Here is a 19,119-nt window from a genome sequence, read left to right on the forward strand (position 1 = left end):
GTGTAACGAGTCAAACTGCCCCGACACATTTGTTTCATACGTAATCCTGCATTGCGTAATACTGCGCGCGTTGCGTTTGCAAATTCATCGAGAGAAAAATACAAACACATTGCAGACAATAATTATATATAGAAAAGATTTTAATTTTTCTGAAACAAAAAAGTCCTTTAATCGAAGACAAAAAGAAAATAGAGAAAATGTATTAAATTTATATAAAAATTTTAAATATAAGAGCTTTTTATGTGACAAATTCTGATGTACTTAATAAGGAATGTTCTGGAAAAGAAAATATTAATCATATTTCAATCCTCGTAGCACGTAGCAGAATCAATTATAATTCGTATTAAAATTTTTCAATAATCTAATAAAATCGTCATTAAAATGGAAATAAAATAATAATAACGTAAAACATTACAATATACAATATAAAGTCAGTATGTATATAAAATGTAATCGTAAACATGTCTTGAAAAATATTCCGTAACAATGATTTATGTAAACAAAAAAAAAAAAAAACGCAATACGCAACTGCGCAATGCTGCATCGGGAGCCCGCAATCTCTTTTTACATCTCTATCTTTCTCTTCTTATTCTCTAAATGGCGTATATCGAAGTCGATGAGGTCAATTGTCAATATTTCCCTCTCTATTAGCGAATACGATTCGTTTAGACGTTCGTGTAGACCATTCGCCACTGTTGCAACAGTATTTCCGTTAATCTTCCGAAATCATATATTTCTCGCAAATTGATATTCAATAAATTTCAGCAGTTATATTGTTTTCGTATAATCTGTTATATTTTTGCAAAAATGTATATTCCACAGAGTTTAATTTAATTCTACTAATGTATGATATATTTTGAGACACTTTTTCTTGACATTTACAACTAAAATAGAATTTAACTAATAGTCTTTCTAATATTTCTAGATAACGCAAAAAAAAAGAGGGAATTATTCTTAAAATAAAATGAAATTATATCCTTATCAATATTACATTATATTTATTGAAAAAATTCAAAATCTCTCTTGCAGTCACTGCACTCTAGTTACTTGCATTCTAGTTAGATCTATCCTAGTTAGATAAATATATACAGCCGCCGCCCCCCCCCCCCCCCAGACTAAGATTGAAAAATATATTTTAATAGCCTGCCGTTCTCCGCGCACGCGTGGTTTTTGATATTTTGCACGTGACAGTGATAAAGTATCCGTAGAATTAAGCGAGCGAAATGATTCGCAATGTGAATAATGAACGTTCTCTCTTAGCGTACGCGTTTCGCGTTAGATTTAATTAAATTTCCCGTCCATCGTAGAACTATCGTCTTAGCTTCCGAGCAACCGTCGCGTTCGTAAACGTCGCGCAACACGCGCAAACTATCCATGTATATATGAGTGGAAGCAGAATTCTGAAGTAAATCTTGCGACCCTAAAATTCGCGATATTAATTTTTCCTTCCTAAACATTCTCGATACAATTGCCTCTTATTATTATTTATTTAATCTTTACATGAATCTATAGAAAATGGAGATTTTGTTTAAATTGAGTTGTAGTAGAAAAAGTAATCTCTTCCCTCCAATCGTATGATCAGCTGTTCCTAAATAATCTATCAAAATAATTGCGTATTGTCTGCTTTTAGTTTTTAATTTGCAATAATATGCCAAGATGTAACGCCGCCATTTATACGTATTACGCACTTAACCTACCGCGAAGTGTCAAATGCATGCCGCTGTCAACGGCAATGACGTAGCTTTCGGTACGAGCAGTGATTAGGCGAACGAAGCTCTCGGATCGCGGCGCATTTGCTTCGAGAGAGAGAAAGAGAGAGAGAGAGAAAACAGTGATGTTTTGTTGCGCTTATAATCAACGCAGCGCGCATGTGTGCGCATGACGCTGATAAGGGTTGCGACACTCGAGACGTAACACGCTCACGATTATCATCCGGGTGAATATAATCGCCTGTCAACGCGCGCGCGATTTCGCGTTCGTAAAATGCCGCACATGTGCGCCTAACGCTTAAATAAATCTATTTTCATCTGACAACCAAGGGATTTTATGTCCAGTACTCGCGGCTGAAAATTGTGCAATACAGTGTTGAATTTTATATATCCGCACATCTGAACTATAATATAAATGCAGCTTTTTATATCCGCCGTCCGCAATGCATGAAATTAAATTATATGTTAGCCTTATATAAGTTAACGGAACAAAATGAGCAGAATCAATTCTAATTAATATTTTTTTTTATTCGTTGCTCATTTGTTGCTGAAAAGTTGCCGAAGAAAAAAATTTCTTGCTCTGTAGGTTTAAAAAAAAAAAAAAAGAAACATGATGTTCCGCTAAAAGAAAATTAAGTTAACGCGACAATGTATATATACAGCAATAAAATTGTACATAACAATAATATAAGAATTTCTTGCTCTCAAAATATACAAGTGCGAACTTACAAGAGTAAGCTATCAGAAAAAAATTTGTTGCTCGCTTAAATTTGATACTGATATTATTGTCCGAATTTGTTGCCCTCGAAATATACAACTTCCACATTTGTCGCTTGCAAAATAAGTATATATTTCGAGAGCAGCCAATTCAGACAATATGTCAGTATCAAATTTAAGCGAGCATCAAATTTTTTTTCTGTTAATTTACTCTTGTAAGTTCGCACGCTGCGCGACTTTCCGACATTATTTATACTTATTTCGCTAGCAACAAATTAGCAACAAATTCTTATATTATTATTATGTACAATTTCGTTGCTGTATATATATTGTCCCGCTAACTTAATCTTCCTTTAGCGGAACGTCACTTTTTTTTTTTTTTTTTTTAACTTACAGAGCAAGAAATTTTTTTCTTTGGCAACTTTTTAGCAATTAATAAGCAAGAAATAAAGATATTAATTAGAATTGATTCTGCTCATTTTGGTTCCGCTAACTTATAAGACGTAATTAAATTGGTTCGCGATATTGATGTTCCATTAATAAAATTTCGTTATTTCTTTCCGGTTTAAGTCCGCTTTACGCGATCTATAACTTACGACAAAAATACATCCGTAATTGTGTATATGGTATCGTGTGATGCATATATTTCCAAAACTCAAATATGTAAAATGTTTTACTTTTATATAAAGCTATATAATATTCAAATACTTAATGATTTCTGATTCAATTTACCGATATTATGTATATTAAAATAGAATATTTGTTCCTTATAATATTATTACTGTATCTATAATAATCAAGATATGGCTCTATTATATCTCATGACATTTTACATTACGGATAGAATAATTATGGATCGTGCAAAGCGGGTTTTTAAACGAATTTTCAAATATCGTACCAGATTTTATTGACGATCGTATAATTTACCGGCAATTTATTTCAACGTGAATTTATATTCAATGACCGAGATATAAGTTTGACTCGCGCATAAATCGCGCGCACAATGCTCACGCGTCTCTCGTAACTTTACGGTAATTGAACCTTCCAGTGAACGCAGAGAGGATTCGCTACATAGTTTCTCCGACAACACAAAAAAATATATTACAATTCGACGCGCCAATGGACCCCATGTGCATGATTGGCATGCAATTTCAATATTCGCGTCTGTACAACGCTAGCAACGTGATTGTTTAGCGTATCTTTTATTATTGCGTAAACGCCGAGGATGATCGATGCAGGCAATCGTTAGGAAAGCAACCGGCTGTTTTCCAATAGTTTTCTATTATGATTGAGTTATGGTAATTCACTGTAAAATCCTATCACCCCTTTTCGGTCATTTATCTGCGATACGTTAAAGCACGATAATCCTGGTTCAGTAACTTTCGATGAAACTTCTTGAAAAGCGAACCTAGTTTCTTAAGTTCTCACATTGAATATCGCGCGAACTCGAGGCATAAAATAAGAAGAAAATGAGAAAAATGTATCCTGCAGAAATATACATGATATATTACAATATTTATCTATATTTTCTAAGAAAATTATATTCCCAAATTTTCGTAAAACAAATTTCTTTTTTCTTCTTCTTTCGTATATATCTCCTTATTTTACATTTATCCTAAAATATAGTTTTCATATATTTTTTAAATTGAAATAAAGTGTGTAACAATTATATATATATATAGAATGCATCTTACTAACAAATGATAAATAACTTATATGAAATTCACAAATTTAACAATATTAAACATATTTTTTAAATAGAAATAATTGAGCGATAAAATAAATATCTATAAAAATTGCGACAATTGAATGCGCTACATCTGATTCTGAGTTTTATTTTTCTTATGATTCTTCCGTTCAGATTTGTTCGAAAAGTACTGAGGGGGGGAGGAAAAAAAAACGACAAGTTTGCATAACAGCCCATCTTAGCGTTTACGCCTTTCAAATGTCGACGTCGGCGTCTGCAATGTTGCATATTTCATGCATTTTTCATCAGATTTTTATGCAATATCGTCATGCAAACGACACGAAGCGCACGGAAGAATCAAAAGTACCAACGATATCACTTTATGTAGCGGGCGACATAAAAAGCGACTTTTCATCGATGGATTGACAATCTACCGTGTCGTTTATTCTCATTCTTTCTACTTGATGTCGCACGCCGGAGTTTTATACCCTTATATTGCGGAATATTTCTCCTTCTCTCTTCATATATACTGGGTGGCCCATTTTAATCCATCCAGTCGAATATCTCAAAAACCAAGCCCGGAAGAGAAAAATGTTTCAAACAAAAGTTGTGTGGCTTCAAGGGGACCGTAAGATGATGACAATGATTTGACCTTGGAAAATCATTTGAAGGTCATGTAAAGGTCAATTTTAATATCTTAAATGGAAACCCCCATTTTTTATTTAGTATTCTTGTAGCTGACATCGAGAGCTTTCCAAAACACTATTTTAACTAAAGTATTTTTTCATTAAGTACTTTTCGAGTTATTTTATATTTTAATCTGACATATTTTTATATAAAAAATAAAATATTTCGTAAAATATTCAGTTTTCGATAATCTTACCGTAATACTTTTATGTACAGAATAATGAGACAAATTAATTAGTGCCAAAAAAAACAAATAATTGTTTAAAAAAATACATTGTAAATAATTTTCTTAAAAACAATTTTTTTTTTTTATACTAATTGATTTGTCTCATTATTTTGTACATAGAAGTATTACGGTAAGATTATCGAAAACTAAATACAATATTTTACGAGATATTTAATTTTTTATATCGAAATATGTCAGATTAAAATATAAAATAACTCAAAAAGTACTTAATAAAAAAATTCTTTATTATAGTGTTTTGGAAAGCTCTCGATGTCAGCTACGAGAATACTAAATAAAAAATGGGGGTTTCCATTTAAGATTTTAAAGTTGATGGTACCGTCTTATGGCCCCCTCGAAACCAAATAACTTTTGTCTGAAACATTTTTCTCTTCCGGGCTTGGTTTTTGAGATATTCGACTGAATGGATTAAAATTGGCCACCCAGTATGTACAATACATATATACATTTTTTTTTAAATCAATGAGCGACTAACAAACTATTTTGCAATTCACAATGCAAATAATTCTGATTGAAACAATTCAGGTGCCAGCAACTAAATCAATTTTTAACGGATGTTTTCCGAATAGCGAATATTTTTATAAAGAGAAATAAAAAGTACACAAAATATGCTTCGTGAAAATTTTAATAATGTCATTCTGTGTCATCATTCCATTTCGATACGTAACCGAAACCCGCGGTCTTTGGTTATATTCTGCGTTATCGTCTGCTAAAAAGGTCGCATCATTCCTCAAGGAAGCTCGTCACCTTCCTTGAGATAAGGGAGCCAATAAGATTCCTTGCTCGGTCAAGGAAAGTTTATGAAACGTGGAACGAGGAACAAGGAATCCTTATTCCTCAAGGACGGACTATGAGGTTACTACGGGTATTAAAATACTTTTCACGTCGACGTGTCGTGCATCTCTCCTGCCAACTATAGCGGACGAAGCAACTTTTGCTTTTCCATTTTCAGCACTTCCCAACCGTGCGTACATCCAGTTGCTCAGAATGAAAATTGCAAAACAGCAACGATCGTCCGGCTTTTACGCGAAATCGAACACGCGGTGAGAATTCTTACAACGCTGAAAGAAGAAAATGGCGCGACGAGGGACAACAATGGCGGTGAGGACGACAATCCCCGGACCTATCGCTTTCGCAACTCGCGACGTTCGATTAATTATTTCCACGAAACCCTTACTCTAAAGTTTTCCCCGCCGTTTCTTCCCGAAGCCTTCCCGACGCCATCAAGGAGTTTCTTCGACAGTTTGAGATGACGTCTCGAACAGTTTGCACGTTTCTTGCTTTGATCATCGATCGGTTACTCTGCTCGAAATGAGAAAAGTCTGACAGCGTTTTCCTGACACGACGACTACCTTTCGCCGACGCAGATAATTCAAAATTCAAATGGGATTCGATATCACAGCGATCTACATAGTACGACGAGATCATGATAGAATTAAAGGGTGTTTTCAACGAGTGTTTTAAATATAATTTTGTTATAATAAATTTTTTTATATAATATAAATAAAGATTTACATATATAAGAATTTATTTTCTCATAAAAAATATCTGACTTTTTGACATAGCATAGTTTGTTTATAAAAATTTTCAAAATTTCTATATTTATCTAAGAGTTTTTTTTTGTTTTTTTTTTTATCTTCACATATGTTATCGATGTGAAACTTTAGACAGTTTGTAATTTACAAACTCGGAATAAAATTTTATGAGTCATGTGTATATATTCCTGACTCTTTCTATAAAATATCTTTCGTATTACATACATGGAATTATAAATGGAATTCTGTCACAAAGTCACGAATTATAAATTGTCTTTATCAGAGATATTATATATTCAGCGACATTAGGGGGCAATTTTCCCTGCCAGAACATATCATATTCTTTCGCAATCCCGAAACATTAATACGATGGAGCGTTCATCGTAAAGTCACGTATCCTTTCGATTACCAATCACCTGGGACTGGCAGTTCTGGTACCGACAAGTTCGAAGGCAATTTCGAAACTCCATTCTGGTGACATTCCGCCATACGTTGCAGCGAGATGGTCAGATCGGTATATAGTTATTGGCGTTGCTCGCATTCTCGAATTACCCGATCGTTTTTACGAGAGGTGGAACAAAGGGAGAAGGGAGGGAGAAAAGAGAGGATAGGAGTGGTGCGCAACGAAATAAATGACGTAAATAGCGAACGGCAAAATAGGTCAGGCAAGAGAGCAAATAAGGGAGAAATCGATCAAGTAAATTCGAGGTGGGAAATTATTCGATAATTGCATAAGTTCGTGCCCGATTTTCATAGATGGCATTAAGTTACCGCATGGCGGAGTTCTATTGTTTTTCGTGTGGTAATTGTTGCTTACACCGAATAGATGACGTTGTCTTGTGTCAATTTAACGTCAGACATTGTTCGGAATGCCAAAGTTCAAAAAATTTGTCACTAATCTTTCCTTTCCGAAAAAATTTCTGAAAATCATACATTTTTAAGGCTTCTAATTGTATTTCCCCTCTCCCCCCCCCCCTCCTCCCTCCCTTAAGTTTAACATATTATTCATATGTATTATGTATTCTAAATAATTAATAATAATTGAATCTATAAAATTTGATATATCTATTAAGTTATAAATCACTTTTCTCGATATCCTCCACTCTCATGAATATTAATATAATCGATTATAAATACGATGTACGAGACACGGCGACACAGAGAGAACAATTATTTCCTTTATACTCTCGATATATATTTCATTTAATTACACAATGTTTATTTACCTAGAATTCCCTCTTGAAAGTAACCCTTATCTTTCTAATCTCGAGATCTCGCATCTAAATGACCGACGCGGTTGGCAAATAGATATCATTATGAAGAGAAAGCGATATATGAGATGAAAATTACTCAGACGAGGATTCTTCCCCATCGACGACAAGAGGATTCGAAAGGAGCGCGAATAAGAGAGTAAATTCCAGATGCCTCTCTTCGACTCTTCGTGTCGTCAGAGCCTCAGAGAGTATCGATGTATACACACATTGACACATCGGAGCACATTGTTTCCTGTATGCACTGCTCCTCGACAATCGGATGCACCTACGCGCACATGGCTCGACGTACCGATCGTACGAAGCCACGATGACGTACAGACGTCGGAGCACGTATTATATTGATTTACCCCGATCGCCATGTTGTATCTCGTACCGCGAAAGCGTAAAGTTATTCGAAATAACGTATAATGCGCAAAATTAATTACCTCTCTACTTTTCACATCCGAATACACCCCCTTTATTCCAGATTACAGAGAAATGATCGTAATTAGATTTTCGTAAATGTAATATGCGTAAACTATACGAATGGAATAAAGAGAATGAGACGATTAACAGAGGATGCAAATGTGATATACGAGTTATTGGAAGCCGTAAAATCAACAATCGCACTGCTGGAATTAATGTATTAAGCTCCTTTACCGCGGCAAAGATTTATTGGCGATTACAAGGCTTTGCCTATATTTAGCAAAAATGACAGTTGGATACAAAGTTACGGTTTCTTTCAACGAACATGGCGAATTCTTTTTCCCCGGAGAAAATGTAAATTGTAAATATTGTTCGGTTATTAAAACTTTTCAATATATCTCATTAATAACAGTCAATTACATTTCGATTGAATTAAACTTCAATTCGAATAAATTAAAGAAATTGCTTATGAAACTATTTATATAATTCCATAACAAGTCTTTACTTTTCAATAAATAACAGACGAATTAATTAAGATGGAAATGAGATTATTGAGCAAAATTCGGCTTTAAAATTGCGTTCCGAAGATACGCATCATTTCTACATCCACAGAAAAGATTTCCGAATCTAATGCTATTACTCTTCAATCTATCGTAAAATAGGATCGATATAGCGACGATCATATTTATTATTGAAAAAAGAATATTTTAATCTTAATTGGAAAATTCTTAAATGGAAAATTCTTAAATCTAGAATAACCGACTATTGTGGCGCTAAAATCAAGTTATTCTAAATGCAAGAATATATAAGCTTAGATTTGTACATGTTACTCTTGTCTCAAGATAGTAAGACAATCTTATTTAATTCGAGAGAGAAGAAAAGGAATTATTGATTTAATTTTTAAATTGTTTTTTTTTTATAGCGCGTAAGGTTGCGATACGATTAAATATGTCAAGAATATTTTTTGTCTCGTTATCAGAAATCCTTTCTGAGAGTGTACTGCCTTCCGCGTGTACACAAATGAGAAGCGAACGAACGAACGAACGAACGAGCTTTCTTTCTTCCTTCGTAAGTTTTCCGCGAAAGAGATGGATTTACGATGGATTTCTCCCTCAACTATTTCTATTCATCCGCGTCAAAAGCCCCCAAAAATGTAGAAATGCATGAGAAGAACATCGTGATATACGATCGCTACCACAGATTTCGATCTTTCTGTAATCCGGATGCGCGAGCACAAAAATCGTATTATTGACATTAATAAATTTCATTAATAAGCGATTAATAGCGATGCGAATCCGGATGCGGACAGTGCATTTCCTCTCCCTTCCCCCTCCTCTTCGTCCCGTCCTATCTTATTGCGCGTTTTCCAACGAAAAATATGGCTCAAATACTGATTATTACGTATCCGCGCGATTAATAGAGCGCAATTGCGATTATTATGTTATATGGCGGAACGAAAGCGGGATGTCGCTGCTCGATGATACCGAAATCATTATTGGATCGATGGCAAACGAATCTCCAGCGATATGCGCGCGTGATACACGTGTTTGTGCGTTCCTTCAACTGGATACCAAATGACATTACCGCGATACAACCGCTAAAACGCGATCCGTGATTTTGCAAACTTTAATTTATCGTAACTCTCTACTAATGCTGAATACATTTCCGTTCGTTTATTGCAAACAGCAAACAGAGAGAGAGAGAGAGAAATAAAGAGAGAGTATATTTTTGCTTTTGATATGTCAGCAAGCTCGGAGGGGAAAAAAAAAACTGATTTGCCACGATGTTATATGTTGCTTCTGGCTCGCAATTTCCCATAATTGCAATATTTTACTCACGCAAAATGAGGATTACTTGTCAACGATAGCGATCTTATCTAGAGAACCGCAAGAGTTTAGCTTTCGAAATGAAAAATTCCTGGTACTTTGGTTCCTATTGAGATATTGAACAAAATGCAGTCGCTTTCGCATAAGCATAAGCAATTTCGAGATTGACGTCAGTGAGATAGGAACGAAATTGGAGAATGCAAATAACGCGCGAACAACTAGATAAGGCTTATAGCTACAATCGCATCGGCCTGACGGCCATGCGACATTAAACGGGAACAGTCCTTCAGAAATCCGGTCAAACGTGATCCGACGCGACAACAAAAGGAGAGCGGATCGCGCCAGTCAATCAACTTGTTTTGCACGAGTCGATCGGAATAACTCGCGCGAGTTATCCACGAAATCGATTCTGCCATTGTGATTTGCTAGCATATGATTTCAGCAAGCTGCTAGCAATGAAATTTTACGAACCAAGGAATAAAAATATTTTTCAAATATTTAGATATATAAAAGAATCAACTCATATTAAGTTAGCCCCCCCACCAACGCCAAATTAAGTCAAATACATCAAATAATTTAGTGCTAATTATGTGCTAATTAGTTGCCGTAGTCCGAATTTTGTTGCTCAAACCGTTTAGCAGGAATTTACATTCAAAGTGGGGGGTGCTAGCTTGACATTAAGCCAGCCCCCCCCCCCATAGTGAAAAAAATATATAGAATGCTCGAATCAAAAAATAAAATACACTAGAATTTGTTGCTATTTTGTTGCTCTAAAATAACATAAAAATATTTAAAAAAAAGTATATTATTTAATTAATATCACTATATACTCAGTCTCGCCGCGCCCTACCATTCACTTGCGCGAAGTAAAAGTAAATAAAAAAATGTATCGCTCGCATGTATTTGGTACTAAAATAATCTGTGGACAATATACTGTCGAAATATATGAGAAACTGAATTTGTTGCTCGTCTTAAAGTATTAAAAATCGATACTTTGTCGCCGCGGACCCTATACGACGCGCTATTATATTATATAAATTAACTAAAAGAATTTGTTGCTCGCATGTTTTTGGTATTAAAATAATCTGTGGACAATATACTATCGAAATATATAAGAAACTGAATTTGTTGCTCCTCTTGCTTTTTTAAGAATGACGCGTTAAAGATATATGTTAAGATTACAGAGTGATCAGAGTTAAATAAAATGTAATCGTATTAATGATGATTTCGAATGCTAATAAAATAGTAAAATTAATGCGCTCAACGATTATAATTATGAAATCATTAATAATCATCAATGATGAATAATAGAAATAATCAAGGCAAAAATAATATGGTCAGTTTTAATTCTAAATATTTATATGATTATCAGATTATAAATGATTAATCAAAAACAACTCGATTTTTCAATACCATCGTTTCCGTAAATTAAAAAATAAATTGACACGCATATTGTTAATTTCGTTAATGCACATGTTTGATAATTTTCATTCTCTAAAAATGACGCGTTAAGGATGTTAAGATTACAGAGTGATCAGAGTTAAATAAAATGTAATCGTATTAATGATGATTTCGAATGCTAATAAAATAGTAAAATTAATGCGCTCAACGATTATAATTATGAAATCATCAGTAATCATCAATGACGAATAATAGAAATAATCAAGGCAAAGATACTATGGTCAGTTATAATTCTAAATATTTATACATGAGCTATAAATCATTAATAAAAAAACAAAACCCCGATTTTTCAATACTATTGTTTCCATAAACTAAAAATTATATTGACAATTTTTAATGTTTAATAATAAATTCTACTGACCGACCGATGCACCGCCCTTGCATGTCTCACTTCTTTCCGCATCTGGTCGGCGCGAGATCCCTTCCGTTTCCGGTTGCTCCCTTCGCTTCAAATTGAGACGAGACAGTCTATCAATTTGTCCACTCGTGCATAATCACTATTCTCATAATCACTATTTCACTCGTAGTCCAAAATCCGCCATATGCAATGACGCGGTAAAATTATTTCCATGCCGATTATAAACACGAAAGAACATATAATCGCGTATTCATAAATGGACGGAGACGATTTTCCGTGATTCTAATCGACATTCCCGATACTCGCGACATCCACTTTATACACGGGATAAACTTGTGATGGATAAAAAAAGGCGAGAAATACGGAAAGAATATTTCAATCTCGCACGCTAATGCAATACGACGGTTACTGTAACGGTTACGGAAAATTTAGGCAGGTCGAGTAGTAGTAGATGGGGAGGGGGGAACGCGTCGTCGAATATCCGTTCCAGGAAAAGGAGCGAGCGCGTCTCTTCCAAGAAATAAACCGTACGCGAAAAATCCTGCGCGAGATAAATCAAACTAGCTCGAGCGACGCTCTTTTGCGATCTCGATTTATGAAATTGTGAACATAACTCTGAAAAAAGGATTACATTCGAAAACAATATTAAAGAATATTAAAGCAGAAACGTGTGGAACGCGAAGCGCTTATATTTTCAACGCAATATTATTATATACGACAGCGAGTAAATTATTTCAGCGCCTAAAAATATGTTAAATAATGTATTCATCGATCGTTGTATCGTATTATAAAGTCGATATATCAAAACTACAAATTACTCTCGATTCGGATATTTCGAATATTCGTTCGGATGCGAAATTCATTTTCGATAGATAAAAGATGCGTGGGAAAAATCTTGTCGTTTGCGAGGATATATATATCGAAAGATGCCTTAATCACGATTACACGGGTTAATATATTACACTCGGATAATCGCCTGTTATTCGATACAAGACCCCCCCGACACTCGTTCGTACGCGGATCTCACTTTCGACGGATAAAAAGACGCGAGAAACACGGAGCGCGACCGTAATTCGTCTTGAGACTCGCGCTTGTGGGAAGAGACTGACACGATTACGGAAAATTTAGGCTGGACGGGTAGGCGAGGAGAGGGGAGGACCGCGTCGCCGAACGTCTCGGTACGGAAGCGTTCAAAAAAGTTGGATGAAAACATTCAGATATAAACAAAGAAGCGCGGCTCGAGAGAAAGAGAGAGAGAGAGAGCTTATATTACAAAATCTCGATCAATTTTCATGGCGAAACGATAATACAACGAGAATAATCGTTGAATAGAATGTGTAAGATTCGAGGAGGAATATATCTGAAAAGCAGCTCGCACACCACATATGAACATTCCTAATAAAATATTCTTATTTAAGAGAAAAAAAAAATGTGTTCGGTTAGTCGACAGTTAGTCGACTAATTTTACACGTCAGGTTTAATAATATTCATGGTTGTAAAATTGACCAATCACGGTCATTCGATTCTTGATTGGTGATTGGTTAGTTTTAAAACTATGGATGTTACTGAAATCCAATTAAGGGTGACGTGTCAACGTTAATCGATGTCTCTGAAATGCCGCGAGAAACCACGAGTACCAACAGCTAAATGAGAAATTTTACAATTGGTGAAGCTTCGCGTCGCGTTTTTCACACGTTTCGTATTTCAATATACTTAAATATTCTTTTAAAATATATGATTCTTCTTCAATTATATGTATAATTTCGCCAGAAAATAATCGCGAGATTGCAAAAGTATCGCTCGAGCTTCGTTATCTTATCCTTGTTCGTATCGCGAAGGTTTTTTGGCGCACGATTTTTTTCTCGCAAAAAACTCGCTCGCTCCTGTTCTTGGAAGAGATATTCGACGACATTCCCCTCCCCTCCCCCCACCTATCCGTCCAGCCTAAATTTTCCGCATTATTTTTAAATATTGATATTATTAAGAGCGTATCCCAATATTCACTGTCAATATTGTAAAATCTATAATTTACACGTTACTATAGATTTTCAATACTGGCAGCGACTATCAGAATGCAGCCTATGATAGAAGGCTACGAAATAATTTTCAAAAAAATACATCCGTTGAATACATATAAGATAATAAGAACGAAAAAAATAACGACAAAAGTAACGGCTAATTCGTTACTGTAAAAATGTAACGACGTTATCGTTACCGTTAGAAACGGAAAGAAGTTTAACGATCGTTATCGAAAAAAAAAAAAATAACTGTAACGGTAACGACGTTACAAGTAACGCGTTACACTTTCCAACCCTGTGAAAAATATAGAAAATGAAAATTTAATGAAACAGATAAACAAGATTCCTCGCATATTATGAAAAACAAAAGTGTAGATGCGTGTATATAAATATATATTTTTTTTTTATAATGTGTCATACACAATCAGTCATACGAGTTAATAAATGATTTTTTAATCGACGAATTCGATAATTGATTTTCGTGCGATGGATAATGTGCGCGAAATCATCAAACACATTGGTATCTATTATTTCAACATGTGTTTGACCCAGTAGAAAATTATTAACATTGATTAACAAATGACACAGTATATGTATTCCGATATTATGTATGCCATTAATATCTTACGAATGTTTTGCCGTAATCACGTTTTCGCCGAATTAACGATGCGTTACAAGCACTAAATAAGATTACCAAGGAAATACGAGAATAAAATGCGACAGATAAGAGACAGCGCGTGTAATATTACTTATATTTCTTAAGATAAGAAGCAACCAATTAGAAAGCGGGATAAAACGAACGCGGGTGCTCTTACGTATATTAAAAAGCATAGAGAGAAATAACGCGGAGTTATGTTAAAAAGCATATTCCGCCAAATTGTTATCGGTCATAAACAAATTATATGTATAAAGAGGAAAAAAAAAAAGCATTTCTTATATATAAAGATACATGTATATGAAAACTTTTATTTACATGAGTCGAATCCTGATATTTATGCCTCTGATATTTTTCTCTCCTCTATATTTCACACTGTGATACTTTTCTCGTATATTTCACTTGATCCCGATGCTCATTCATGCGTAACAGAAATAATACACTCGATGAAGCTCGATATACAGGGAACAAACTAGGGAAACGATCTGCGTGCGCGCGCAGAGATTCGCGTTATCGCCTCTATTGGTCCTCCGGCTTTTATTTCTCCTTTTTCCTCGTTATTTCGAGGCGTTCAGTTTCGAGCGTGTAACACGTTTCGATGACAAAGAGAGAGCGAAACGTCGCGACGACTCGGAAAAGGAACCGCGCCGACGTTCGCGGTCGGCGTTTATTCGCATACGTAACCGCGCGCGCTCCGCGCATAATCGCGATAGTTCGGGGCGGGGGGGGGGGGGGGGGGCATTTGCGTTTAGTATGCAAATGAACCTTCGCTCGCGCGCTCGCCATTTATTTCCGCGTTTCTAAAAACGTCCATGTCGTGAAATATGCGCGGCGACGCCGCCGCTCCAAAGGGCATTCCCGAACGCGTGCGCCGCTATCGTTGCCGCGACGACTGCAACGACTGCGGCGGCCGATCAAGTATAAATTCGCGAGTATAAATAAATTTCGCGCTGTCTTTCTTTGCGCAGGAGAATCTAACGAAATATCTACGGTCTCAATCCACGCTGTGTTCGTCGGATCAACAGAGATCCAGGAAACCTCTATCGAGCACCCCTCCCCACCTTGCAAAAATAAAAAAAAACGAATAGCGCGCAATTATAAGCTATTTATGAGCTTTCATATCCCGTAAATTAAAAATTTTCAGCTCGTCGCACTGGGCAGGAATTTAACACTTTCTGTGAGGGAGAAGGAAGGAAAGGGGGAGGGGGAGGGGGGGGCTGAGTCGATATCGACTAAAATTTTTAATTTACGGGACACGAAAGCTCATAAATAGCTTATGATTGTACACGCCTTTTTTTTTTGCAAGATCCCCCATCTTGACCCCCCCCCCCTCCCGGTCAGCTCGATAGGGGTCGAGAGATCGGATACGTCGGATGTGAATTGCCGTCGATGCAGTTTGACACGCGTGAAGACACAGAGGCCGAAATATATTACAATAGAATAGGACTGTCGCGATCTGTTTGCCTATTTAATTATTTTCACAGAATCATTGTAATCGGCAGTCGGAATGATCGGACAAAATTGTAATGGTATTGTATAATTTTACGGCAAAAAATAATATTGTATATCACACACATTATTGCCCAAAGAATATAATAATCATTTGTTTTAATAGGACAAATTTTTTTTTTTTTTTTACGTACGTTTATCTTTATAATTATAAATAAATCATCGATATTAAGATTACACGTTTTTTGAAAATACGGAAAATGATTCATTTGTCCTCAACGATTCATTTCGGAAATTGCATTCACAATATTATAACAATAGTCGTAAACATATGGAAATCTATCGAATTACGATTTACTTGATCTTTCCATCAATCTGATATTATGTAAAATCGGATCATTCGAAATAGACTGGCTAATCTCTCAGCACGCGACGATTATTTATACACAATTGTTATTCGTGATAATGATTTATAGCGAGCTGGAATACGATTGAAAAAACTCGACAATGTGAAATATATCTGTCTCACAAGACGGATTGCGGAGCGATTGATGGAATTGCAATAAACAAAAGAAGAAAAAAAAAATAATAATAATAGCTCCTTTGTATAAATGGTCGTTGAAAACTGTTGCTTGAATCCGGATGAATTTTTTGATTGTTGGCTAATCGAAAAAAATGATAATTATAATGTAGAGTAATAAAGCATTTACTGTTATTTCGCGCAACATGAATCTTAAATTTGACGAATCTATATTATCGCTAAATATACTTAGAAATTCCAACATTTGTATTTTATTCACTCTTTTTCAATGGATGATAATAATTTTAAAATTATTCTTTTCTGCGTTTTAAATACTCGTACATATTCTACTCAATTCCACACAAAATATTAATAGTATAAACGACTAAAAATTGATCGTTTAAGTGATCCAGAATCAACTGATGTAAAAGATAAATATAGATATTTTAGAAATATGTAACTTTTTTGAAAATGTATTGACATGGTATTATAAATATTGTATAAATCTGACATTATTAACGGTAAAGGTGAATTGTCAATCTTACTTAATATCACGATTGCATCTTGACTTGCATCACAATCGCAGTTCAAATATACGAATATAATAGTATAAGAGAAAATCTCTCCTATATTGCCAAACACGAGAATCACATCGTGTTTAAAGCTCGACTTTATAATATAAATTGTATTTATTTAATATCGTGCATTTTTGTATAATGTAAATTTCGTACCACGCAACAATGAAAATCTCAAATAAATATTGTAATTATTAACAATCAATCGTAAGTTTTAATTTATACAAGTCTAATAAAAGCGATCCTTAACCGTCACGATAAAAATCAGTCAATCAGTATATTTCTTATATGAATTTACTATTGAACGTATAGAAAAAATACGCGAAAGTAAGCGATGAGATTTCGAATTATTTTCAATGATCGAAACTATGATTTACGCTTTTATTCGAAATGGCGAGAATAAAACGCGCATGATGCGCGTCTACGTGGCACAATTTCGAGTTGCTCGTAAATTGCGCACTACGCAACATGTAAACAAACGCGTATAATAAATATGTAATGTGGACTCACTGTTTTTTGGTCGACAGGAGTCGCGTTTAAAGGAAGTCCGGTTGCGCGCGTGTGCCGGGTCTCGCGACTGCTTTCACTCCTCTGCCCCCTTCACGTTCTTCTCACGTCGAGTTCGGGCAAACACTTGGCGCGATAACAGCACTTTAATCACCGATCACTTCGGTCCTTCCTTCTTGTATGCGCGAATGTCACCACCGAACAATAGCAACAGGAGACGAGGGCGGGCAACGCACTCACGAATTACAGTTTGGCAAACAACGACACGGGATCGGTTTTTCGGGACGACATACGTCGTAACGAATGAACGAACGAACGAACGAACGGACGGACGAATAACAGACGCTGCCGTCAATCGACGCCGCAACACACATACGAGCACACTCTGCGGCACACGCGCGACCGATGCAGACGCGACGAGCAGCTGCCGATTTTCAATAATTAACCAAGTGGACGCGACGCGAAACCGTCCGACCGACGCAGTGGCTCGCGCGATTCTGCCGCTCGCGACGCGACCGCGACCAGCGCGCGTCGACCCTGCGGCGCGCGCAACTTCGCGCCGGTACTCGAGCCGGCGAATCAACGCCCTCTCCACCCGACTACGCGTGGTTACCTTCAGATAATACGCCCAGCGTAATACTTTGTACATACGTCTCTAAGGATTTATTATAATTGGAGAATGTGCGCGTTCGGTGTAACAACGTATCCCCTCGCACTCCCATTATAATATCAATTAAAACGATTACCTAATGCCGCGTCTTCGATATTCACGATGCTCCATCGCCATTATATCTGCATCTTTGCAAGCTTTTCCACATCGGGAATGACCTCACTGTAGGCGAGCGCGAGAGTGACTAAATTCTCTCGATTCCGAAGTTAAAATATTGCGGTCCGATTCCGAAATTCCGATATATGACTTTTATTACGCAAATCTTTCGAGCACTAGTTTCTATTAAACGTAACAGTAACACGTGCGTATATCGAATAGAAAATGCGAATGCCATATAATTTCTATCACTAATTATTAACACAAGCGTCGCAATATTTATTAAACGATCGATTTATCACTCTTTACAATATTATAAATTACGTAGATTGAATAACGCGGGCGCGGATATAATATCAGTGAGAACCACGAAAAAAATCGATTTAAGAGTTATCGCACTACATTAAATTAATATAGCGTAAGATCTGGACCAATGAGAACATGGAGCATTAAATCACTATATTGATTTACATAATATATTCATTGGTGCAGATGATCTTACGCTATACAAATGTAGCTATGTTAACGCGCGATAATCGAGACGATACTAAGAGCAAATGTAAGAGTCGAGAATTGACGAAAAATGTAAGGACACGAGAGCGAGTAAGGGAGGGGATTCTCGGAAGCGAGTCCGGCTATGTTTTGTTTATGATACACGGCAAGCTCAAGTACAGACGCTGCTAACTTGTTTAGACAAGCGTCTCAACGTATAATATAATATTACAT

At 35.8% G+C, this 19,119-nt stretch overlaps 1 protein-coding gene across 9 annotated transcripts in view; it reads right to left on the minus strand.

The window, feature by feature from the left end:
* LOC138941873 (RNA binding protein fox-1 homolog 2) overlaps positions 1–18,101 on the minus strand; it is a 322,458-nt gene extending 304,357 nt beyond the window's left edge. For 3 of the 9 annotated variants that reach the window (XM_070311797.1, XM_070311800.1, XM_070311796.1), the window contains exon 1: positions 11,907–12,492. In XM_070311797.1, coding sequence (XP_070167898.1) covers positions 11,907–11,948 — 42 coding nt within the window. In that variant the 5' untranslated portion in view covers positions 11,949–12,492. Of the gene's footprint in view, positions 1–11,906; positions 12,498–17,630 lie in introns of those variants that run through there. The other 6 variants (XM_070311805.1, XM_070311804.1, XM_070311802.1 and 3 more) reach the window with 5 other exon arrangements.
* Between the last annotated feature and the right edge of the window lie 1,018 nt (positions 18,102–19,119).

This window comes from Polyergus mexicanus, unplaced genomic scaffold (genome assembly GCF_030449975.1).
Source record: "Polyergus mexicanus isolate NDT 795.1 unplaced genomic scaffold, iyPolMexi1.0 SCAF_20, whole genome shotgun sequence".
Classification (NCBI taxonomy): domain Eukaryota; kingdom Metazoa; phylum Arthropoda; class Insecta; order Hymenoptera; family Formicidae; genus Polyergus; species Polyergus mexicanus.